The sequence below is a fragment of the Rattus norvegicus genome, chromosome 19 (assembly GCF_036323735.1).
Source record: "Rattus norvegicus strain BN/NHsdMcwi chromosome 19, GRCr8, whole genome shotgun sequence".
In the NCBI taxonomy this organism is placed as follows: Eukaryota; Metazoa; Chordata; class Mammalia; order Rodentia; family Muridae; genus Rattus; species Rattus norvegicus.
In genome coordinates, this window is record NC_086037.1 from 11,001,383 (window position 1) to 11,027,293 (window position 25,911).

At 45.6% G+C, this 25,911-nt stretch overlaps 1 protein-coding gene across 2 annotated transcripts in view; it reads left to right on the forward strand.

The window, feature by feature from the left end:
- Nucleotides 1-1,068: 1,068 nt before the first annotated feature.
- Nucleotides 1,069-25,911, forward strand: part of Amfr (autocrine motility factor receptor) — a 35,732-nt gene continuing 10,889 nt past the window's right edge. Inside the window, exons 1-9 of one of the 2 annotated variants that reach the window (NM_001427144.1) lie at nt 1,069-1,553; nt 7,919-8,011; nt 12,281-12,445; nt 13,577-13,729; nt 19,243-19,283; nt 19,561-19,693; nt 21,598-21,731; nt 22,385-22,495; nt 24,147-24,337. In NM_001427144.1, coding sequence (NP_001414073.1) covers nt 1,299-1,553; nt 7,919-8,011; nt 12,281-12,445; nt 13,577-13,729; nt 19,243-19,283; nt 19,561-19,693; nt 21,598-21,731; nt 22,385-22,495; nt 24,147-24,337 — 1,276 coding nt within the window. In that variant the 5' untranslated portion in view covers nt 1,069-1,298. Of the gene's footprint in view, nt 1,554-1,999; nt 2,288-7,918; nt 8,012-12,280; nt 12,446-13,576; nt 13,730-19,242; nt 19,284-19,560; nt 19,694-21,597; nt 21,732-22,384; nt 22,496-24,146; nt 24,338-25,911 lie in introns of those variants that run through there. The other variant, XM_063278104.1, reaches the window with a different exon arrangement.

A 25,911-nucleotide genomic window follows, 5' to 3' on the forward strand; every position in this document is an offset into this window, starting at 1 on the left:
CCTTTAGAAAATTCAACAACTGTTTACAGAGCATACATTCTGAGGTAGGCACTAACACACGGCTTGGGAATATGATTAAAAAGTGTACCCTATGTTATTTTATGTAATTCACATATAGAGATGTAACTTGCTGGTTATAGTGTACAATTCTGTGACTTCGAGTGTATTCATAGTTGTATAACAACAGTTTTAGAATATTCTCACGTCAGGAAACTAGTACCCCAACCTCACCTCCAGTAGAAGGGGACTAATACTCCACACTCCATGCATTTGCCTTTATCGTCGGGATAGAATTTAGCTCTGTGTGGCTTGACTCAGGCATCTTCAACGTTCACTGATTTTGTGGCATGTGTCTGTACTTTATTTTCAAACACTATATTCCACTGGAGTTTCCTCCCTCTGGGTTATTAGGAAACATGCTACTGTCAACCTCTATGTAGAGACTGTGTGGGTATATGTTTTCGTTTCTCTTGTATGTTTTTTTAACAAGCAGTGAAACTGCCAGGACAAACGGTCACCCCTTGGTTTATCTTTTAGGAACAGGTATTTTCCAAGAAGCTCAGCAACATTTGACATTCTCACCTGTGGTGAAAGAGGGAACAGATTTTCATTTCCTGTTAAATTGGTTACTCCGTTTAAAAAATATTCTATCTCCGGGCTTCTGTTTTAAAAACATTCTATCGCAAGGCTTCTGTTACTTCCTAAGCATCATGTCTCCTCTTTAGGACACAAGGAAGCCTCTAGTCCACAGGGTGGTGGGATGGAGGGTTTACCTGCTTTGCCAGGGAAGAGCAACGGACCGGTGTCCTGCCGCCTGACCACGCTCACAGGCCTGCCGTCATTGCCCACAGGCCCGGCTCACCCTAGAGCCGGGCTCCGGCGCGCCCGTGGCGTCAGTGGGCCCAGGGTCGCCAGGGATGCTGCAGGGGACCCGGACGCGGGGCCCTAGGTCGGGTCTTGTGCATTTGGGGCTGCTGCGCGCCCGCTGTGGGCGGGGGACGAAGGCCGCGCCCCCGCGCCCGTCCCGCCCGCGACCCGCTAGGGGCGGTGGCCCGCCCCGAGTCCGCCGAGGCTCTTCCGCGCCGGCAGGGGCAGCAGCGGGAGCGGCGCGGGGCGGAGCGGCGCGAGCAGCCAGGAGCGGCCCGGCCCGGCCCGGCGCGGCGGCGGCGGCAGCGGCAGCGGCGGCGGCAGCGGCGGCGGCAGCGACGCCAGAGCCCGTGGGCGCCGTTCTCGAGGCCGCCGCAGGCGCCTGGCCGCAGCGCGGGGAGCCTCGGGCGCCGGAGCCCGCCGCCGCCGCCATGCCGCTGCTCTTCCTCGAGCGCTTCCCGTGGCCCAGCCTCCGCACTTACACGGGCCTCAGCGGCCTGGCCTTGCTGGGCACCATCGTCAGCGCCTACCGCGCCCTCAGCCAGCCCGAGGACGGGTCGGGCGAGCCGGAGCCGCTAACGGCCCCACTGCAGCCCGAGGCGCTCGCGCCGGCGCGCCTGACCCCCGGCGGCCCCCGGGTCCGCGACGTGGCCCAGTACCTGCTGTCGGACAGCCTGTTCGTGTGGGTGAGCGAGGCTGCGGGCCGGGCGCGGGGGCGGGCGGGAGCCGCCATGTCACCCATTATCCGCAGGGGGGCGTGGCCGGGCCCTGACCCCGACTGAGGCTAGACTGGCCCTCGCGTGGGGCTCGAGGCCGAGCGGCGCTGCGAGCGTGGCGGGCCGCGTAGTGAAGGTGTCCGGCTGCGAAGAACAGCCGAGGCAAGGGCGGTGGGGCCCGCGGACTCCAGGGCGGCGGGGCGCAGCGACCCGAGGCAGTGAGGAGCCCGGACAAGTCGGGTCCAGCTCGGCGTCGTTGGGGGAGGATTGCGGATGAAGAGGGGGCCCAGAGTTAGGGGGGACATTTTACTCTTCACAAAACAACTTCGAAATGTTGCTATTTGGCAATGGATTAGCTCCGGTGGACGCTAAGCAAACAGACCAGCAACATCCTTTTTTTCTTTTTCACGACGGTTCGTGTCTGTTCCCTTTTGACAGAAGGCAGCAAAACATTCGGATTGGTGTGGCAGCTCTTCCTTTGCGATCCATTTTAAAACAAGGGTTCTGGTTTGTCTGCCGGTGCGAGATAAGCAACGTTCACATGGCACAAGTACTGGCTTCGTTTATTACATCATTTTAGGCTGGGCAGATCTGAGAAAATTTTGCTCTCACCTTGCACTTGAGTGCCTCTTCTACGAAACCCTCAGAAATATGAAAAGTTGCTCCAGGATTTAAAAATTATCACTTGGATTTCCTACGGCTTGGTGGGTTCTCGTCCCCTTGCTCGGCTTCTAGAGTAGGCTGCAAATGACTGAGGGGTTAATGTTCCAAGTTTGTAGAACTAAACGCATCTCATTTGTTGTAATTATTCCCACTGTGCTTCATCAGGAAGCAATGGGATTTGTGAAAATCGTGGGCTGTAGATTAGGCCTCCTGGTCCTTTGGTACATAGTTTATAGAAGGCAGTGAAGGGTGAAGTTCCCCTTTCTCTACTCCTGTGAAAAGACGAACTGTTCATCTTTAGGATAAGAAACTTAGAATTGTGCCTTTCACAAGGGTGAAGACTATACTGTAGGTAGTCTTTGATACCTTGTTTTAAGCCTGAGAGAACAGGAACCATTATTTGTATTAATGAAACAGTCAGTAGTATTGTTTAATGATTTTTTTCCCGTAAGTTTCTTCTTGCAAAACCCATGTTCAAATTCCAAGGTTAATACCTCTCCATAAAACATTAATCTAAGGCCTTTTGGTTTTTTTCTGAGAATTGTCGTTTTTAAGAAACGTTCTCTTTCTTTATACATTCTTCCCTCGTGCAGGTTAATTCCCTCCTTTGAATCCTTGTTCCCCAGTTCTCCATTCGGTTTCCTTCCATCTCCTCTGTGGAGTTTCGGCATGCTTATGTTGGTTGCACAGTGTCTGCCCAGATCTGTCTTGGATGTGCTGTGACCATTGTTTTTCCTTTAGTGTTTACTTTGTGCTCTAACAGCTTCAGCACTCAAAAGGCTTTCCCTGGGCCTGGCAGGAACATTGAGTGACAGTGTGGTGGGCCTTTGTCAAAATGGATGCTTCTTGAGCCCCACCCATAAGCCTTGGACATTAACCACCCCCCCATGACCCCCATAAACACAAACCATTGTCTGCCAACGTCAAGCAAGATAGACAAGAACCTGTCCTTTGTGAGTTGCCAGTGGCAAATCTTACTAGTTGTTCGACTCTCTAGAGCTTGTCTTTGTAGAACACATTGCAGTAGTATCTCGGGAGGGTTGGGATTAGCACAGGCAGAAACAGACCCTTCAGAGGTGCCATTTGCAGCACTCTGGAAGACACAGCTGCCAACAGCACTTCCCCTACCCTTAAATGACTCATATGCAAATAAGGCAAATAAGGCAGCTTATGATAGGTGAACACATAGACACATAGAACACATAGACCCGGTGGGGTTTCTAGGTAGGAGTGCTGTGTGGGGAAGGACCGACTACAGCTTTTCTGGCTTAGAAGGAGACCAGAGGTAAGAGGAGTTGACCCAGTGAGAGACAGGAGGTGAGAAGCCTTTGCGGCTCCCTCTCTCCAGGTGTGGCGCTCAGGCTGACTTGTTGCTTATGACAGCCATCTTTGGTTTGCCACTCCTCTGCCACATGGAGTGAGAAAAGTAGTTGGAATTTCAGAACTGGTTCGGTTAGTTCTAAACTTAAAACTTTTTAGACAGATCCTACAAGTTCATGTTTCAAAGGTCAAAGTAAACAAAGGTGACAGACAGGGAAAGGGAATCTCTGCTCCTTGCACCTGCTTCCCTTTCCGTCTTGTAATTGATGCTGGCCTTAACACAGCCGGTGTCTCAAGTCCTTTACCCAGTTCATTTCTGTGGCTTACGCGTGTATGCATGTGAGCATGCTCTGTTTCACACCTACACCTGCTTTTTATTCTCTCCGAGCTGGATGCTTCTTTGAACTTTTATCTGAAGTTACCTTGACATATCGGTATGTACCCTTCCTGGGCTGATGCTCTCGGCCCCTCCTGTGGATCCACTGGATGCCCGTTGCCCGTTTATGAAGCCTCCAGTGATGGACATGAGCACTCCATTTTTCTGTTCTTGTACAGTGGTCTGGGGAACTTTTTTTTTTTTTTTTAGCTTGATTGGATTCTGCCTGTGAAAGAAATTAGTAGTGTGTGTTGTGCAGATAACATTTTAAAATAGCTCCTCACTATTGTCTAAGTGAAGCGGCTGTTCAGATCAGGCTCAGTTTGTTCCGTACTCTGGGGCTTTTGAAGTCTGGGCCGACTTGTCAACTCTGCAGGAGTGTCAGGATTACCTGGAAGGACAGATGCTCCCCTTAGGTTCCTTTGAGCAGCTGAATCTTGTTTTGTTGAGTTTCTTTTTCTTTTCTGGTTTTGGAGACTAAGTCTGGCTGCTTAGTACCGAGTCGTGTGCTGCCCGCTGTTAGTCCCAGAGTGTCTGCCTCAGCCTCCCCAGGGGTAGAGTTACAGGCCTGGGCCACCATACGTGGCTCAGTATATTTTCAGTTGAGAGTGAGAGGTAGGTTACTGTGTTTATTGGGATGACGTAATACCTGTGAAGTTAAAGCTTTTCTCTTTATTTTATAAAGATTTATTTTATGGGTATGAGTGCTTTGCTTACGTATATAAATGTATACTGCACACCTGCCTGGTGCCTTTGGAGGTCAGAAGAAGGCATTGGTTCCTCTGGAACAGGAGTGCCAGATGGCTGTGAGCCATGATGTGTGTGCTGGGAACCAAGTGGGTTCTCTGTAGGAGCAACAAGTGCTTTTAACCACTGAACCATCCCAGCCCCAACACTTTTTTTTTCATAATTAGATGTAGAGTAGTTCATTGTTGAAAATCATTAAAATATTCCAATAGAGCACAATTTAGATCCTTAAAAATATTTTAGTTCTTCCAATCTGTATTGCCTTGGTGTTCTTATAAAGGTTATTTCTTTCTCTTTTTTTTTTTCTTCTCTTTTTTTCTTTTTTCTTTTTTTCGGAGCTGGGGACCGAACCCAGGGCCTTGAGCTTGCTAGGCAAGCGCTCTACCACTGAGCTAAATCCCCAACCCCTAGGTTATTTCTTTTTAAATACATTTTCTGCCAGTAGCTTTGTGCTTTCTTTTCCCTCTCCTTCTTCCCTTCTCCCCATTCCTTTCTTTGCTTTGAGACAGGGTCTGGGTAAATGGCCCAGGCCAGTTTTGCAGTCTCGACCTCTTGTTTCAGTCTCTCACATGGCTGGGATTACAGGTCTGTCCCCAGGTGAGGCTCTTTATAGACATGGGGCATTTCACCCCCCCTGCCTCCAAACTGAGTTTCTCTGTGTAGCTGTTGTTGTCCTGGAACTAACTCTGTAGACCAGACCAGTCTAAAACTCACAGAGTGCTGCCTTCCAAGTGCTGGGACTAAAGGCCTGTGTTTCCACTGCCAGGTGACATGCTGATTTTCAAGTCATCCATTTAGATTAAAATAGAAATGTTTAGGTATTGGTGATGGAACCCCAGAGTTATGAGGAACTTTCAGTGTGGTCCCAGCACCCGATGTTAGGCTGCTCACAACTGCCTGTAACTCTAGGTCTAGGAGAATCTGCTATCCCTGACTTCCATGGGCTTTGAGAGTACACAGGCACACATGTGTAATTAATATCAAAGAAAATCTTTATAAAAGAGATTGGGCTGGGAGGATGGCTCAGTAATTGGCTGCTCTTCTAGAGGACCTGGGTTCAATTCCCAGCATTCATGTGGGATCTCACAACTGCCAGTCTGATAATCAACTCCTACACACACACACACACACACACACACACACATACACACACACACACACACACACACAGAGGCATTCATGCAGGTAAAACACCCAAACACTTAAATAAAATCTCAAAAATAACATTTTAAATAAAATTTCTTTTCAGAAACCTGACAATAAAAATGTTAAGGTGTTGAAGTAGATCTGTAACAGGTGGGCTTCCCTTGTATTTTGCCACTCAGTAGAAACTTCAATCATATAAGTTAGAAGAGATGTCATCAAAACCACAACCCTCATACCACCTCCCTTACCAGGCAAATATGGTATCTTAAAGAAATCGACTGAGCTCTTCCAGCTTGGTTGGAGCATAATTTTTAAAAGCAGGTTTTTTTTGGTTTACATATCATCATTTGAGTTTAAAACACAAATGCAGTGCATTTAGGAATTGCTCAAGGAATGGGGGAAAGCTGGAGACAGGAAGAGCTGACTTTGAACTCCGACTTAGTTTGTCGTTACTTCTCTAGCCAAAAAAAAAACCACTGCACCGAGTCATGAAGAAAACTTAGTTTTACTACTTTCAGTTAAGCTTTTTTAAGTTTTTGACTTGAAAAATTATGTATTAAAAAGTTTCTTTGAGGGGCTGGGAAAATGCTTCAGAGTGAAGAGCACTTCCTGCTCTTCCACAAGGCCCTAGTTCAGTCCCATCAGCCTCGTGGTAGTTCACCGTCACACCAAACTGTAGCTTCAGGGAATCCAACACTCTTCTGTCTCCATAGGCACCAGCATACACCTCTCTCTCTCTCTCTCTCGCTCTCGCTCTCGCTCTCTCTCACTTAGGCACACAAATGATTTTTCTTAAATCTTTTTTTTAAAGTTAAACTTATACTCCCACTTCCAAAAATCTCTGACATCTTAGAATTAAAGGTGTGAGCTGAAGTGTTTTGAACTAGGTTCTTACATAACCAGTCGAAAAGCTGTAGGATTTTTGATCAACTGTTTTTTTCTACCTGATTAATTGAATGGTTTTCCAATCATGTGACTTTAGACCAGTTAAGTACCAAACAGTAAACCCCAACATACTAGGGGAACTATTTTTGTTTTAATCCTTTAAAAATATCTTACTTCCTGGCCCCAGAACTAAGCACACTTTATTTTTTGTACCGAGTAGGGCTTCCATTATGTGTTCCTCCGCAGGAGTGCGTGGTGGGGAAACAAAGGGAACCTGGAGAGATGGGAGGGAGTTTGCTTTCTTAAAGGACCTTTTCATCATATTCTCTCTTCTCCTCCCCCCTGTCCTTTCCTCCCTCTCCCTCCTCCCTTATAATTTGCTTTTAAAAATAGAGGGGATAGACCAGGTGGGCGTGGTGGCACATGCTTACAGTCCTAGTGCGTAGGACCTGGAGACAGGAGGAAAAGTTCAAGGCCAGTCTTTGGTACATGGGAATCCATCTCAAAACAACAGCAACAGCCAAAGTCAGGGAAAGATGACTGCTGTTTAGGTCTGAAAATACCCATTTTTAAATTATTTTAAAGAAAAAAGTTTTGCCAACAAATGTGGAAGGTAGCCTTTTTTTGGCACTGGTATCCAGAGTATCTTTCCAGTTTGTAGTCCCTCTTCATTACCTGATACTTTTGAGACCATAGTCCTACCCTCCTCCACTTGTCAGGGCAGCATCCTTGAGTTGTGGATTTTACCGATCATGTGACTTTTAGACCAGGTATCCGATAGCTATCTCTCTGGTCTAAAAGTCCATGTGGGAATGAAGGTGCATACTTTTTGTGGTTACTTATTTATCGAGACAGTGTCTGGACTGGGCTTTCAGTCAGCTTGCCCCAGCCTTCCTAGTGTGTGGACTACAGATGTATGCCATCATGCCAAGTTTGTTATATACAGTTTCACAGAGACAATAGAGTTTCCATAGGGTTCTGTCAAATCTGAGGAAGGCAGCCTGCTAGAGGTACCCCATTGGGGCAGGGGTCTAACTCAATGAGCTGTGAAGCCTGTGCTTCTCCTCCCCATGCCTTTCCCCTTTCGCATCAGTAACACTTAGCTTGCTCTGTTAGAAAACTGAAAGGCTCATCAGAAATTGTACACTGTATTTGTGTCTCACCGGAACTAAACTTCCTTTCTTTGGTTTATGTGCAGGTTCTGGTGAATACTGCTTGCTGTGTTTTGATGTTGGTGGCTAAGCTTATCCAGTGTATTGTGTTTGGCCCTCTTCGAGTGAGTGAAAGACAGGTAAGTGAACAGATACTTGCAAAGAAATTTTTAAAATGCTGTCTTATTTCAGACATATAGAAAAGTTTCATGTATATGCAAAGAACTGTTGTACTTCATCCAGATTCATGTGTGTGTGCGTGTTTGAGTGTGTGTGTGTCTGCGCATTCACGTGTCTGTGTGTTGCATATGCACACGGGTGGGCCTGAGTGCACACCTATATTTGGCACGTGTGGAGGAGAACTTTAAGTCTTCCTCTTGTTCTCCATTTTACTTTTTCAGCTGTGCTCTTAATGAACTGGACACTGTCACAAGGGCTTGTAGCTCTGAGCCATCTCCCCAGTCCTTAGAGCCACTTACATAGATTTTCTAATCTATTTGAATTAAGTAGGGGACATTGTATAATTTTACCCCAGGTAGATACTTCAGGATGTGTTTCCCAAGAGTAGAGTTTCCTACTTGGGAAGAGTTTCCCAATGAGATCTTGGTAATCCCAGCCCAAGAATAAGACTAGAGAAGCTAGCTTTGATAAAATATTTTGTTTAGTTGTACTTGGTATAGCTAAGCTATTCCATTATAACTTTTTCTTCATGGTTTGGTTTTGTTGAAACAGGACCTTGCTATGTAGTTCTGCAGGCCTGGAGCTTGCTTTGTAGAGCAGGTTGCCTGTGAACTCAGCAGTCCTCACATCTCAGCTACCCAGTACCGGGATGACTGTCACTTCTGCCTCAGAAGCTCTGTTCTTCATACTTCATTCTTCAAATTTTCCTTAAAAAATTCCTCCTTCTTCAAAGCTTTGGTTCTTTCTGAGCAGGAAATGGAGCAGGCCAGTGGCTGTCTGTCTGTCTGAGTGCAGCAGCAGTGGCTGTCTGTCTGTCTGAGTGCAGCAGCAGTGGCTGTCTGTCTGAGTGCAGCAGCAGTGGCTGTCTGTCTGAGTGCAGCAGCAGTGGCAGGCTGTCTAAGTGCAGCAGCAGTGTCTGTCTGTCTGTCTGAGTGCAGCAGCAGGCCTTTGATGCTTTGTTTGCTCTGTGCCTAGTGTCAGGTCAAAATTCACGGAAGACATTACCTTCAAGTATTTGAAGCTTTTGCTGTTGGCCAACTCAGCCTTTTCAGTCTAGATCACATCTGTTATGCTTATGTCTGTCAGCTTACTTTATGATGAATGACATCCAGTAGTGTTTATTAAGAACTATTTTGAAGCTGGGTGATGTTGGTGGTGCACACCTTTAATCCCAGCACTCAGGAGGCAGAAGCAGATGGACCTTTGAGTCAACCTGATCTACAGAGTAAGCCCCAGGACAGCCAAGGCTACACAGAGAAACCATGTCTGAACACTCCCTCCCCCCAAAACAGAACTGTTTTACACTAAGAATAAAGAATTGACATAGGTTTGTTCCATGAGTGCTTAAAGTTTAAGAAATAAGAGTGATATTAGAGGCAAGGACACTGAGAACCTAGAGTGGGATAAATGCTGCAGTGTTAAATAGAGGCTTAGGTTGGTGCGAGTTGTCTTCTTTCTTTTTCTTGAGTTTGTTTTTGAAGATTTGGTTATGTGTATGAGTGTTTTACCTACATGTATATAACTGCCTGGTGCCTGTGGAGGCGAGAAGGAGTGGATCCCTAGAACTGGAGTTACAGTTCATGGATGGTTCTTAGGTACCATGTGGGTGCAGGGATGTGAAGTCGTGTCCTCATAAGAGCAGTTACTGCTCAGACACACTCAGCACCTCTCCAGCCAGAGAGTTTTTACAAATATTTAAAACATTTACTGCCTGTTATGGCAGTTTAAAAAGCACTTTACATATACTTACACACACAAACACACTATATATTATATGTATATTCTCTTTAACTTACCAACTATTGTGTGAGACATAGGCTATTATACCAAGACCCACTTTATGACTTGGGAAGTGGAGATGCGTCATGTCAAGGACACCACTGGCAGAGCCAGAAACCACAACAGTGATATTTCAAGGTCTCCTACCTTTCCTGCCCTAGAAACAGATGTTTACCCAGGATTCCAGGTTTACTTTCTTGGGACCTGGTGTTCAGAACCAGGGTCAAACTAGCTGTATACACTGTGTGAGAGTGCAGTGCTGCTCCTGGGCATCTGCCTCTGGTGGGTAGAGCTATAAGACTCAGCCAGTCTCCTGAGTTCACTTTGTTCTCTGAACACAGCATGTGTAGTCAGGGCAGTGTTTGAACTCTCAGAGGAATTCTCTATGTGAGGTCTTGCTGACCTCAAACTCAAGACCCTCCTGCCTCTGCCTTCCAGCTCCAAGTGCAGATCATAGGTATCACCCAGCCACACGCCCAGCTTCAACTTGAGTTTAAATTCGTAAAATGTGTGCAGTCCTTAAAATCATATCTAAGTCTCATGCTTTTGCTGAGCAGTGTGACACATGCTCAGGAGGCAGAGGCAGGCAGAGAGGCAGATCTCTGAGTTTGAGGACAGCCTGGTCTACAGAGTGAGTTCCAGGATAGCCAGAGCTATATAGAGAGATACTGTCTCAAAAAAAAAACAAAACAAAACAAAACCCAAAAAACAAAAACCAACCAAACAAAAAGTTTTAAGTTCATTCTTACCTTTATCCATCAATAGCTAGGTAATCAGATATTTTAGTATCTGTAACTACTAGAACTCATCTATTGTGTCCCCACCTTTTCCTCTGCCCCAAGAAAGTGATGATTTTTAAGACTGAAAGTTTTTATTGTGTAAAGGAGTGTAAGGGCTCAGCAGTTAGGAGTACTTGTTCTTGCAGTGGACCTGGGTTAGGTTCCCAGAAACCACGTGGTGGCTCACAACCATCTGACTCCAGTCTTGGCTGTTCCAATATTCCTGACCTCCGGGAGCACCAGGCACTCATGTGGTGCAGATACAACACACAGACAACACACGCACACATAACAATTAAAAACATAGCAAAGAAGTCCAAGTCTACTGCTTATGGGACTTTTTACGCAGCTTGTCTAGAAATCAGGTGACAATTGTTAGAAACCATAAAACATTTGTGACCTTTTTTTCAACAGTGCTGAGGTAGAAACTCATTCAAATGTATGTAATTTGATTAAATATTCTGTGGATAGGGGAAAATTAACAATTTGTGTCTGTCACCATTAAGACACTATGCTAATATACCTAGAGAATATTTACTGGCATTGGTAGATTCTCACAAAAATGAGAGATGAGAGAAAACTGTGTAAAAATGAAAATATTTGCATATCAAAGGGAAAAAATAAATATTAAGGACATTATTTTATTTTAATAGTGTTTGTTTTGGTTTTTGTTTTGTTTTATTAGTGCAGGGTCCTGTGCAGCCCAGCTTGGCTTCCCAAGTGCTAGGATTGTAGGCGGATACAACCTAGAGGCATAGATACAGTTTAAATATTTTATTGATTATATACTGGCAAGTAGCCTTTTAATTTTTTCGTTTATTTATTCACTTTACACCCTGATTACAGCCTCTCCTTCCTCTTCTGCCTTTTGATTTTTATTAGTTTTTTGTTTGTGGAGCGTATTTATATGTGTGCACGTTGTGTATGTGAGTATGTATACATGTATTTGCATGTGTGGAGGCCAAAGGTTGACTTTGAAGGACTTTCTCCATTGCTTTGCACTTCTTTTTAAAACAACGTATTTTTGTTTCTATGCTTGCATGAGTTTACTGCACCATAAGCTTTGTGGGTGCTGGGAATGGAACCCAGCCAGATCCTCTGCAGAAGCAGTAAGAGCTCCTAACCAGGAAACATCTCTCTGACCCTTTCCATTTTACTTTCTGAGACAGGCCTCACTGGAGCTGGAGCTCCTCAGTTTGACTAGACTGCTTGGCCAGTGAGCTGCGAGGGGCTGCTGTCTCCGCCCTTCAGAACTGGGGTTACACTGTGCTTCTCCCGCTGGGTTTACTTGGGTGGGAGGGCTCCCAGCTCAGGTCCTCCTGCTGCTTGATAAGCACCTGCTGAGCCGTCCCTGCAGCCACTTCTATATTTTTTGATTGCTTAGAAAGTTTAATCTTTTCTATTTTTTACTGAAGTCTTTAAAAAAATACCGATAACCTTGCTGAACATATAAAATATAAAATAAGGTTTTTTAATGGCTGAAATGTCATAACTGTTTCAGATTACAAGTTTCAGTTCACAGATGACTTTGTCTTACCTCTTCCCATTATGAAATAACTATTTTCCTTGCCTTCTGCACAGAGTGTGCTGTAGGCTGCTTTCATGTTGTTAACATGTACTAAGTTGACTTGGTATGCTGGAGCTCACCGTTATAAACTTTTTCCTTTTTAGCATCTCAAAGACAAGTTTTGGAATTTTATTTTCTACAAGTTCATTTTCATTTTTGGAGTACTGAATGTCCAGACTGTGGAGGAGGTGGTGATGTGGTGTCTCTGGTTTGCTGGACTTGTTTTCCTGCATCTGATGGTCCAGCTCTGCAAAGACCGCTTTGAATACGTGAGTTTTTGGCCAGCCTCTTTCTTTTCTCAGTCACATATGTGTGCTAGGTTTGACATGAATTGCAGTGTGAGAAAGTCACAGGATTGCACGTCACGGGCAGCTCTAAGGACTGCTAGTTTAGTTATGGCCTGTTTCCTGAGGAACTTCTGCCTGCAGCGGTAGGATGCCTGTTTTTAGGGAGCTCCCTCACCTCCATCCCCCAAGCCCTACAGCCACTCCTAGCCTTGTCTTAGATCAGAGTGTGAAGGAGCCTTAATGAGTACCCTGTATACAACCTGAGCTCTTCTGGAGGCTTCCGGCTTAGTCTTCTCCCGTCTTTCTTCTCTTGCCCTGGCTGGTGGAGCTTTCTTTCTCACTGGTTATACTGTTCTTGGGTCCAGACTGAGTGAGCTGCCTCTGCTTCCCATCTGGCTGTAAGATCTGCCTGAGACTTCGTCAGACTGTGCCTGTGAGCACCTCACACAGGCTGAGGTAATCATGTCTGAAGCAGCCTCCCAGTTGAGCCCACTCTAGGACCTTGTGTCCCGCTCTTCAGTCAGTGTTCATGGAGATGGCCTTGCACGTCTTTGTGAGTTGATCTTTCTCTTGAAGGCTTTCTTTCTTTTCCAGTTCCCATTCTTACAGATAGGAGCTGCTAGCCTTCCTTTCTGGGCCGATTGTAGCCAGCATCCAGTACAGCGGTAGTTATAGCTCCAGGTTTCCTTTCCAGGCGTTTACTTGTCCTTGTCTAGTATCAACATACCAGGCTCCCGATTCCTTTCCCTTGTCCTACCCTAACAGGCTAGGCCTCCAAGTGAATTCTGCAAGACAAGCAGAAACACAGCAGAAAAGGACACTGTTCTGAGTCCTATAAAATGTTAGTTAATTGAGTATCCTTCTAGAGATTGTAATCTCATGGTAGGGGGGACACTGGAGAATATGAAATGGAAATGTAGTGCATATCATGTCTGGGAAATTAAATGATAAAGATCTATAAATCTCAGCTCGTGTATTTAGGTCACAGTAGAATTTGGGCTTTTTTGTTAGTAGGGTGTTCCAAGCAAAGACACCAAGCTTGATCTTGAATTCTGAGGGCAGTTGCCATGGTGGAGGAATGAACTCACTGTCTGTCTGTCCTGCCCCTTTCAGCTTTCCTTTTCTCCCACCACACCGATGAGCAGCCATGGGAGAGTCCTGTCCCTGCTGATTGCTATGCTGCTCTCCTGCTGTGGACTTGCAGTTGTCTGCTGCGTCACAGGCTACACCCATGGCATGCACACCTTGGCTTTCATGGCTGCAGAGGTAAGGTGCCAGGCACAGGCTGTCTCTGATTAGATTACTAAACATGTTCAAGACCAGAGGGTGGATGGTATTGCTTTAAAAGATATTTGGTCTTTGACTTTAACTGGCATTTACTGTTTTCCCACTTTCATTGGGTGCTGGTACTGAATGCTTTTATATAACTTATTTCATATAACCCTTGGAGATTCATTTTTCTCAACAATTCAAGACTAGGGGCTGGGTTGGCAGGTAAGAGCACTGTGCAAGCATGAGGCCCTGAGTTTGAATCCCAGCACCATGGTGAAAAGCTAGGTGTGGCTGTGTGCACATGCTATGAGCCTAGTGCTGTGTAGAGCAGGGGCGGGCGTGCTGGGTTTGCTTGGCAGGCTGGCTCTGAGCTCACAGAGAACCTTGTTTCAGGACAGTAAGACAAAGGTAGACAGAGCAGAATACCTGGCACCCTTGTTCGGCCTCCATGTACACGTAGAACGTGCTAGGGATTGTTGTGGGAACTTTTTTTTTTTTCAGAGCTGGGCATTAAATGTAGGATTTTGACATCCTGGGCAAGTCCTCTACCACTGGTCCACAGCTCAGCAGGAATCATTTCAAATTCTTTACACATTTGATTCCTTATTAATTCTGCTCATGGTAGAGGAGGAGACCCTGAAGCCTAGTGTGTGAACTGTTTGAGGTTTCAGAATGGCAAATGCAATTCAAGTACTCTTCCTCTAGAGTAGGAAAAGCAGTGTTTTCACGATATAAAAGAAATGGTTTGTGGTGAATATTTATTATAATTTTTAGAGCCAAATAAAAATTTATATAATTATTTAAACTATGTTTATTACTTTAAAGGGGTGTGTGTGTGTGTATGTGTGTGTGTGTGTGTGTGTGTGTGTGTGTGTGTATGTATGCACGTGTGTGTTGCTGGAGATTGATCTTAGGGCTTTCTGTCATGATAGGCAAGAGTTGTCTCTAGTCCTCTATGAATTTTATTATTATTTATTTATTTATTTAGAGAGTTGGTCTCATTATGCAGCTCTGGCTGGCCTGGAACTCTATGTAGTTCAGACTGGACTCAAACTTACAGAAATCTGGGGTTTCCTCTTTTGTCTTTAATATCCTGAGGCTGAGTCCAGTGAGTGCTTCTTGCACACTCACAGATGTGGGCTATCCTCCCTAAATATTTAAAAATAAAATACTTCTAAAAACTTAAAGAAGATACCATTTTTCTTAAAGATAATCATTTTTCTCTGGTAGAAACCCAATTAAAAATTAAAGATGTTTATTTTTCATATGTTGGTGTTTTGTCTATGTATGTGCGCCATTTGTGTGCAGTGCCTGTGGAGGCCGTGCGTGCAGTGCCTGTGGAGGCCGTGTGTGCAGTGCCTGTGGAGGCCGTGTGAGCAGTGCCCGTGGAGGCCGTGTGTGCAGTGCCTGTGGAGGCCGTGTGAGCAGTGCCCGTGGAGGCTGTGTGTGCAGTGCCCGTGGAGGCTGTGTGAGCAGTGCCCGTGGAGGCTGTGTGAGCAGTGCCCGTGGAGGCTGTGTGTGCAGTGCCCGTGGAGGCCGTGTGTGCAGTGCCTGTGGAGGCCGTGTGAGCAGTGCCCGTGGAGGCTGTGTGTGCAGTGCCCGTGGAGGCTGTGTGTGCAGTGCCCGTGGAGGCTGTGTGAGCAGTGCCCGTGGAGGCTGTGTGAGCAGTGCCCGTGGAGGCTGTGTGTGCAGTGCCCGTGGAGGCCGTGTGTGCAGTGCCCGTGGAGGCCGTGTGAGCAGTGCCTGTTGAGGCCGTGTGTGCAGTGCCCGTGGAGGCTGTGTGTGCAGTGCCCGTGGAGGCTGTGTGAGCAGTGCCCGTGGAGGCCGTGTGTGCAGTGCCCGTGGAGGCCGTGTGTGCAGTGCCTGTGGAGGCCGTGTGTGCAGTGCCCGTGGAGGCCGTGTGAGCAGTGCCCGTCGAGGCCGTGTGTGCAGTGCCTGTGGAGGCCGTGTGTGCAGTGCCTGTGGAGGCTGTGTGAGCAGTGCCTGTGGAGGCTGTGTGTGCAGTGCCTGTGGAGGCTGTGTGAGCAGTGCCTGTGGAGGCTGTGTGAGCAGTGCCTGTGGAGGCTGTGTGAGCAGTGCCTGTGGATGCTGTGTGTGCAGTGCCTGTGGAGGCTGTGTGTGCAGTGCCTGTGGAGGCTGTGTGAGCAGTGCCTGTGGAGGCTGTGTGTGCAGTGCCTGTGGAGGCTGTGTGAGCAGTGCCTGTGGAGGCTGTGTGAGCAGTGCCTGTGGAGGCTGTGTGAGCAGTGCCTGTGGAGGCTGGAAGAAGGTGTTGGGTCCTTTGGGACTGGAGTTGGAGTTGGGAGCTGCCATGGGTGCTGGGCACTGAGCACTGATCCCTGGAAGAGCAGCATACTCTCCAGCACCCAAGCCCAGAGGTTTTGTCTTAAATCTTTTTCTAGATTTATTTAGTATATTTTTTATGTGTCCAAGTGTTTTGCCTGCATGTATGTATGTGTTGCATGTACATCCCTCTTGCTGTCAGAGGTCAGAAGAGGACATTGGACCTCCTTAAACTGGAATCCCAGAGGCCTATGAACCACCTTGTGGGTTCTGAGATCCAAACCTAGATCCTCTGCAAGGGCAGCGAGTTCTCGTGACCTCCGAGCCATCTCTTCAATATGTTTGTGCTCTTTATGTTCCATAAGTAATATGTCAGCTTTTCTTCAGCCAAATACCAACTTGGTAATTACTTTTACCTGTAATTGCTAGTTGGAAAAATGAAATATACTGGATACTTTTAATTTTACTCTCTACAGTTTGAGTTATCTTCGGTAAGCTGCTAGCTGAAATTATTAAATGGAAAATTCTGGAAATAACAGTTCTTAAGTTTTGGTTTTTTGGTGCTGCATTTAATCTCCGTGTATGTGCACTCTCCTACTCAGCTTCTCCACTTAGCCCCACAGTATATAAGCTGTACGTTCTGCACTATCCTTGAGGAGCAGAATGACTCGGGTGCTGTGCTGCCTGGAGCATGAGTCATTTATTGGTTAGGACGTCCATTTGCACATGCTGCTCGCCTGCTGATCATTTACTGACCGGTTTACTTATTTGATCACCTACAGCAGTGTCCTAATGCTTGTGTTTGAGTGTCCTGGTTACTTTAATGTCGCTGTGATAAAATCGTCAACAAACCCACTTAAAGGAGAAAGGCTTTATTTTGGTTTATAGTTCCTGATGTAGTCCATCTTGGCAGGGAAAACATGGCAGCAGGAGCGGGGAGCTGGCTCGTCACATTATATTTGCCCTGAAGAAGCAGAAAGCCATGACTGTATGCTGCTGCTCAGTTGTCCTCTAGCTATACAGTCCAGGATCCCAGCTGGGATGGTGGACAGATCCGATGGACGGGTCTTTCTCCCTCAGTTAACCTAATTCATATACCCCCAAAAGCATGCTTAGAGACCCATCTCCTAGGGGTTCCAGCTGACAGAATAATCTCTATCTGCTTAATAATGATCATAGTGTACAAGAACAGTGAGGCAGAGGAATCACTAGGAGTAAACCAGGACAGGTTACCTATATTATAATATGGCAATGCATTAGGACATACAGGAAAAAAAGATACACACACACACACACACACACACACACACACATAAACACACACACACACATAAACACACATACATAAACACACATATATAAAATATGCTTTTAATCCCCGTGCTTGGGAGGCAGAGACAGGCTGATCTCTGTGAGTTCAAGGCCTGTCTGATCTGTTGTTGTTTAAATATTGGCTGGCGCTCTCCCGATAAAGTACACCAAACCAACATGGTTCCACGTGGAGAGATTTAATGGAAGAACAAGACAAGGGGAAGGGGCAAGAGAAAGAAGAGAAAAAGAGAGAAGAGAAGAGAGAGAGAGAGGGCAGAAGAAATCTGCCTTTTATTTGGAATGTGACATAACTACTCCCAGGTGGAGTTGGGAATTGAACCAAAAGCTTTACTGGGAACGTATGGCCATTGCCATGGCAGCAGTGACCAAATGGTGTCACTGTTGGAGGGAAAGGCAAGGAAAAAAAGATACACACACACACACACACACACACACACACACCACACACATACCACACACATATACATAAAATATGCTTTTAATCCCCGTGCTTGGGAGGCAGATACCAATATGGTCTATTTAGTGAATTCCAGGATACCATGTCTGAAAAAAGAGGAAAGAAAGAAACAACATAACCTCCTTTGGATAAGAGAGAGTATGTAGTAGACATACTGAAGCTACTTGTTTATTGTCAAAACACATTAGGGGTGAATATTTAGGAATTTGTTAGAAGCAAGGTTAAAGTTTATTTTTGCCCAGTAGTATTCAATTTAGAGTATATGTAGTACCAATATAATCAGCAAAGGGGCCAGAGCTGGAGCGGTGACTCAGCGGTTAAGAGCCCTCACTGTTCTTTCAGTGACACAGGTTTCATTCCCAGCCACCCACACGGAAGCCTTCAGCTGTCCTTAACTCTAGTTCCAGGATTCCTACACCCTGGTGATGGTCAAGGGCACCAGGCACGCATGTGGTATGCATCATGCATATAAAATAAATATTATAATTTTTTTAAATTAGGAAAACATTTAAGTACTTAGAGAAAATACACTCAGTTGAATATGAATGTGTGAAAGTATGGAGTAAATGTGTTTCCTCTTTAAAAGACCTATTTAAAACATACATATAGTAATTAGATTCCTTAAGTATTTTATTACAAAGTATTATTTGGATGATATTCTTACTTGCTCTTTTTCCTGATTAACTTTCAGTTCATAGTCTGCCAAACTTAGAAAAAGATATACCTAAAAATAAACAAATTTAAAGTAGGGTGAGTGGCTGGGTGTGGTGCATGCATATATTTACAATCCTAGAATCCAGGGAGAGCTCTGAGCTTGAAGTCAGCATGGTGTACATACATAGCTTCAGGCCAACTAAGACTACATAGTGAGGCCTTGTTTCAAGAAACAAACAACTTTACGTCACCTTTTTAGTCAATACTCAGGCAGTATACATTGGCTTTGAACTCCTGTTCTGGGGTTGAAGAAATAGTTCTTAAGATCAGTTTCTAGTTAAAAAAAAGTAGCATGAGAGTCTTATTTGGGGTTTGATTCCTTTGTTCTTCCTTGTTCTGGTCAATGAAGGAGGCAGAAGCTTGAGGACAGAGAGGCTGTGCCCATGTAGGACAGTTGTAGGTGACGTGCAGTTGGCAATACAGGGTCACCCCAGTCAGATACCCTTTTAGGTAACCAATCATGGTAACGCGGAGTCTTGTCAGATAGAAGTGGTTGGTTGACACTTGGGATGGACCTCATCATTGCACAAGGCTTTCCCAGGAGGTGGGCAGGGTGGGCTGTTTCATGGCTGTCAACTGGAAAAAGCTCAGAGCGAGCTGCTCTCCTGGGTTAGAAGACATTCCTCACCAACTGGGGGTGATAAACTTGGCCAGTCTCTTTTCACCTTGTTTGCTTTTAGAAACAGATTTTTAATTAAGCTAAGATGTATTTCTCTTTTTGCAGTCTCTTCTTGTGACTGTGAGGACAGCTCATGTGATTTTAAGGTGAGTAGAGACGTTGGAGGGGTGGTTGACATTTACACTTGCTCAGTTGACTTTGAGATGCAGTAGTGTTAAGTATATAAGCGTGACTAAACTATACCATGTGTAAGTGGGATTTACTTGTAATAAATAGGGGGTTGGGGATTTAGCTCAGTGGTAGAGCGCTTGCCTAGCAAGCGCAAGGCCCTGGGTTCGGTCCCCAGCTCCGGAAAAAAAAAAAAGACTTGTAATAAATAGTAAGTTAATTAACATGATTTCTCCTTTTCTGTCTATATTGTAGATATGTAATTCACCTCTGGGACCTCAACCATGAAGGGACCTGGGAAGGAAAGGGAACCTATGTGTATTACACCGATTTTGTCATGGAGCTCATGCTCCTGTCCCTGGACCTCATGCACCACATTCACATGCTGGTGAGTTCCCCCAGAGAGAGAAAGAGGGAGAGGGAGAGGGGGAGGGGGAGGGAGGGAGAGGGGGAGGGGGAGGGAAGGAGAGGGGGAGGGGGAGGGAGAGAGAGAGACAGACAGAGAAAGGAGAGACAGAGACAGAGAGAGAGACAGATAGACAGAGAAAGGAGAGACAGAGGGAGGGAGAGAGGGAGAGAGAGAGAGACAGACAGACAGAGAAAGGAGAGACAGAGACAGAGAGGAGAGAGGAGAGAGAGAGAGAAGAGAGAGTGAGCGTGCATGAGCGCAGGGCTGAGGTTTTCAAGACAGGAGCCCTGGTTTTGTACATTTGAACAATGAAATCCTCACGTTAATGTGAAGACCCCTTTAAGAGACTGGAGTGTGGTTGGGCAGCCCTCATCCTTTGGCAGCTGGATGGAAAGCAGTGCTGTGGGGCTGCTCTGGGTGGTGCATGCCCAGCTCAGGAGGTGAGTGCTGGGCTAGGAGACTTAGTTAACTGCTGACCAGTCAGTAGAGCATTCCTAGAGCAGGGTAAAGGGGACCTCTCCTATAGCACCTGTGGCTTTCCTACTGAACACCTGCACTTTAGAGGTAATGGGAAGGAATTCTTACTGCTCTTACCTTCTTCTGGATTTATGTTTTTTACCTTTGTAATTAAAATCAAAGTCTTTGAACTGAAAACTACCTCATTAAATTGATGTGTCAGAAAGAACTTGTGAAGAAAAGGCAAGGGAATCATCAAGCCAAGGTCAGCCTGGGTGTATACTGAGGCCTTGTCTCAGATACCAAGGACTGGCTGGGGATGAGGCTAAGGGAAGAGCACTCGCCTGCAGGATATTCAGCACCGTAGGAAGGGAACGTAAGTCTCTGACGGGTAGAAAAATCTAACTAATAATGGTAAGAATCAGTATAGTAATGCGCAGTTCATAAACTCGTCACAGAAACGTTTAAAAGGTACTGGGACACCACATTTATAAGTGTACTTTTTGAAGATGAAAAAATTTAACATTTTGCTTTATTTTTTAACTTTATAAATTTTATTATAAAAAACTTACAAATAAACACTACACTCTAAAGACCCAAAGTCTATATAACTTAATGTATGTACGTATATGTATATGTGTATGTAAGTTTGTATGATTAGACATCTTTTTACATTAAGCTTTTAAATTTCAAGCTAATTACTCAGGAATGGCGACAGTGGGATGGATACATAGACTGAAGAGCCAGGTGTATTGTTTAGGGCAATCAAATAAGTACATGCATTTATTTACCAAGAGATTGTTCTATTTCCCTTTCACTCACTTTAAAGAGCCTCTGTTGTACATGTACCTTCATTACTAGCGTGTGTGTGTGTGCGTGCGTGTGCGTGTGTGTGCACGTGTGTGTATGTGCGAGTGTGCGAGTGTGTGTGTGGTTTGTGTACGTTAGTGTATGTGTGTGCTCACCTGCACACAGATGTGTGTATGGATCCATGTGTGGAGTCAAAGGGTGAGGTGAGGTGTTTTCCTCTGCTGTTCTCTACTTTATATTCTGAAACAGGTTTCCTCACTGAATCTGGAATTATACTGCTCAGTGAATTTCAGAGCTGTCCTGGCTTCATCCTTCCAGCTCTGCGGTTACAAATGTGCTTGGTTACACCTGTGTGGTGTGGTGTTGTGTTGTGTTTTGTATAGCCTTGGCTGTCTTGGAACTCTGTCGGTAGACAGGCCAGCCTCGAACACACACAGGTCTTCCAGCCTCTGTCTCCCAAGTGCTAGGATTAACTGACTGGCTCAGGCCTGGCTTTTTTATATGGGTGCTAGAGATCCTAACTCATCCTCTTACTCATTTACTCAGCATTGAGCTGTGTCCTTAGCCCCTCACATGTGTTTTCATTGTATGTTTTACTTCCCTCTCTCTCTGCTCAGTTATTTGGCAACATCTGGTTATCTATGGCTAGCCTGGTCATCTTTATGCAACTTCGCTACCTGTTCCATGAGGTACAGCGCAGGATCCGCCGCCACAAGAACTATCTGCGAGTGGTAGGAAACATGGAAGCCAGGTAAGAAAGTATGGCTTTCTTTTCGAGATCACATAGAACCTCTTGCTGGAATGTGGGAGGGTTCCAGAGATACAAGGTTCTTATTTTTAGTCATTGTTGTTGTTGCTTAGTGGAAGCTCCTGGGGTCTTCTGACGTGTGTTTTGGGAAGGTGTGTCTTGCTTACAGTTTACATGTATGTTTCTGTGTTTTGGGAAGATGTGTCTTGCTTACAGTTTACATGTATGTTTCTGTGTTTTGGGAAGGTGTGTCTTGCTTACAGTTTACATGTATGTTTCTGGAAGTGGCTCCTCTCTCACTGCAGACTTTCACTGTCAGCTCCGGGCTGACTGAAACCAGAAGTGCAGGATTAGTGGGCACTCTTTTTGCTTCTTAGGGACAGTTTGGATCTCTGGGGGTTTGGGTCCTCTGATATTTCCATAAATGTCATGAATGTGTCACTGACAGGTGCCACTGTTTCTGCAGTCAGTTTTGTGCTGAACTCACTTGGTTTTTTAAGAACTATAAAGAATAAAAGTAATGTTTTCCCTCGACCAGTTTTGCCCTGTGGTTGTGCCATCGTAGTGGTTGTGTGTATAATGCGGTGTCTTGGGCTGTGTGAAGGTAATGGGTTCTTCCCGGCCTGCTGTGTGTGGGCCTGCTGTGTGCTCTGCAGGTTTGCCGTTGCCACTGCAGAGGAACTAGCCGTCAACAATGATGACTGCGCCATCTGCTGGGACTCCATGCAGGCTGCGAGGAAGCTGCCCTGTGGACATCTTTTTCACAAGTAGGAGCTGTGTGCAGGGAGTTCGGGAGTGGGTTTCTCTCCTGGGAATGTGAGTGCTTTTTCTGTGGGTTTGAGTATAATCCCAGTAGTGGAGCAGGAATGTTACCTCAGCCTGGCCTTGCTGTTGATGTTGCTTGGAGCCTGTGACTAGCCTTTTTTAAAAAAAACAAAAAAAACAAAAAAAACCTCCTGAACCTTTTCTTTTTATTTGCCTTAAGATGGTTCTTTACCCACATTTGCCAATTTAATTTCTATTTATTAGCTTTCTTCAAAATTTTTCCCATTTTAAATTCTAGAGAACTGGGTTGAAATGGAACCAGACCAAGAACGCTCCAGTGATCCATAGCAAAGGTCACAGGCTAGGCCCTTCCAAAGCTCCAAGAGTGGAGAGATCTCATGGTCCAGAGATAGCAAGACAGTTTAAGCTAAATAATTTTGTGCATGGATATTTTGTGCATGAATTTAAGCTAAATAATTTTGTGCATGGATTTAATATTTTGCTACTAATAGATTTATAGGTACCCTGTGACTTTTTGACTATTGAATTTTTTTTTTAAATCTTATCACCTTTAGTTTTTCCTTTTTAGAAGGGCTTTGGAGCTGGAGTTAACAGTGTCCTGACAGTTTATGTGTTGGGATGCTGTGTGTGTTGGGATGCTGTGTGTGTTGGGATGCTGTGTGGAGCTGTGGGCTAAGACAGAAATGACAGATGAGGTCTTGGTTTGTGGAGTCTGCGGTCTAATGTAGGAGTAGAACATGAGTTAGCAGGCACATCTAGAATGTGAAAGTCTAATAGACATGTATGTTTTAGAGAAACAGGGCTCTGAAGTGGTGGTGCAGGCCTTTAATCCCAGCACTCAGGAGGGAGAGGAATCTCTGAGTTCAAGGCCAGACTGATCACAGAGTGAGTTCCAGAATAGCCAAGGCTACACAGGGAAACCCTGTCTCAAAACACTAAGGAGGGAAGGCAGGCAGGAAGGGGAGAACGAGCAGTAACAAAGGAATCTGATTCAGATTAGGAGGAAGTAACTTTAGTGAGAACCGAAGGAAGAGCAGCAGGTCAGAGGTCAGGAAGGGTGTAAAATGGGAGGCACAAGGAGCAGCCCCAGCAGAGGGGAAAGGTGCTGTGGTGGTGGAAATAGATAGAAGCCAGCGTGTGAGAGCATGGAAGAGGACGGAGGAAGGAGACGTAGGCAGGATAGTCAGGATACCTTTGAAGGAGTCTAGTGAGGTGGTGGATGGAGAGGAATGAATTAGAGCTGCAGAGTCAGGGTTCTGAAGAAGAGGCCCTGGTTATAACTATATTGGTCAGTAGTTATGGCAGTGAAGAGAAAGATCACTTGAGTAGAGCGCTCACGGGGGGAAGAGGCGAGTGCCAGATGAGTGAGCCACGTGGATTCTGAAGTAGCTGAATGGGGTTGGAGATGAGAAGCTAGGCCATGAAGTGGGAGAGAGGAGACTGTAACCAGGAGATGGTAGACGTCTGTGATTAGAGGGTGGTAGCCACAAGTATTTGTCAGCATTTAGATCTGGCCAGTGGTAAATAAAAAAAGTAAAATGAGAAAGAAAAGCATAGTAATTCTGGTGATTTCTCACAAATATGCTGGAGTGATTGCATATGCTCTCTCTCTCCCTTTGAACTCTTCGATAGCTCCTGCCTTCGTTCATGGCTAGAACAAGACACCTCTTGTCCAACATGCAGAATGTCTCTTAACATTGCTGACGGCAGCCGTGCCAGGGAAGACCATCAAGGAGAGAACCTGGACGAGAACTTGGTTCCTGTAGCAGCTGCAGAAGGAAGGCCTCGCTTGAACCAGCACAATCACTTCTTCCACTTCGATGGTAGAGTGGCTCCAACTTCTACACTCCCCATGCGGCCTTCTTTCCTAAACGATAGTGTCAGCATTATAAGCTGCTCTGTATCGACGAGTTTACTAGTACTGAAAAATATTTTTACTGCCTTTTACTGAATTCATGTATTCTGTGTGGTTATGTTTGGAGTACATGTATTCATATCCTACATGGCATACACGTGGAGGTCAGAGGGCAATTTGTGAATGCTGGTTCTAGTATCATGGATCTTGGGGACTAACTGGCTTCTCAGGCTCAGCATCAAGAACCTTCACTTGCTGGGTTATCTTGCCAGCCTTAGTATTGCATCTCAACTTCCTTTACTTAGTTTTAATACAGACTTTCTGTGTATCCCAGGCTGGCCTTGAATTTAGGGTTGTTGTGCCTCAGTCTCTCCAGAGTTATGCTTACAGACCACCGTGTCTGCCTTATTCCTCAGTTTCAAAAGTGTTCAGGGTGGATGGATGAGTAGGCGGACTTGAGGGGTTATTTTGTCCATCAGTGAGTGGGGTGAGGTGGTTAGTGGTGCACGCCTTTGATCCCAGCACTCGGAAGGCAGAGGCAGGTGGATATTCATGAGTTTGAGGCCAGCCAGTCTACAGAGTGATTTTCAGGACAGCCAGGGCTACACAAAAACCCCGTCTCCAAAACAAGGAGCTGTGGGTGGGGGTGAGATTTGGAAGTGGAAGTAGTAAACTGAATTAAGTGTGCCTTCAAGGAGCCCACATAACCAGTGTATAGTGATGGAAACGTATGAAGGCTCCCTGAGTTGTCTTCTCAGGTACACGGTTGGAATCTGAACTGGAGCCCTGTTGCTTCATTCATAAAGAATGGCTGTTTCTGTGGTTTGGATCCTAAAGTCATGGGTATTGGTGATTATCTTCCCTCGAGTCACATTACCCAGTGGATATTGAGCCCTCAATTCCAGTGCCGTGTGCTCTGTGAATCCTGCTGTGGAATTTTCTCAGGAGAGGTGCTGTTCAGACGCTGATGTAAGTTAAGTCACTGAGAGTGAAGTTGGTAAAAGTATTGGTGCAGTCCTGAAAGGCTCAAGGGAAGTAGGTGGAGGCCAGTGCCTAAAGGGCTTCAGGGAGCTGGTTTGGTTCTGTTACTACAAAGGTAGTAGAGCACATGGGAGGCAAAGGTGGGCAGAGCTTTGTGAGTTGTATGCCAGCCTGGTCTACATAGAGAGTTCCAGACAAATCCAGTTAGCATGGTGAGACCTTGACTCATAAAGATAACTGTACACACACATGCATACACATGTACACACAACACATACATACATACATACATACATATATGTAAATTGCAATTATTACATCTGTAATCAAACAGTTACTTTGTCCCTTGTGTGCTCTTGGAAAAATCCATTTTATCCTAAGTGCATTATTTGGCAAGACCCCTTGTATCCCACGCTCCACTGGGTAAAGCAATAGAAGCCCTGCACATGAAGCTCGATAATGAATTGCTTTGTAAATGTCACATGATGGCTTTGTATTTTGATCCTAAAATAACAGAAATAACAACTGGCGATGATTATATCACTGTACAAACCTATATTG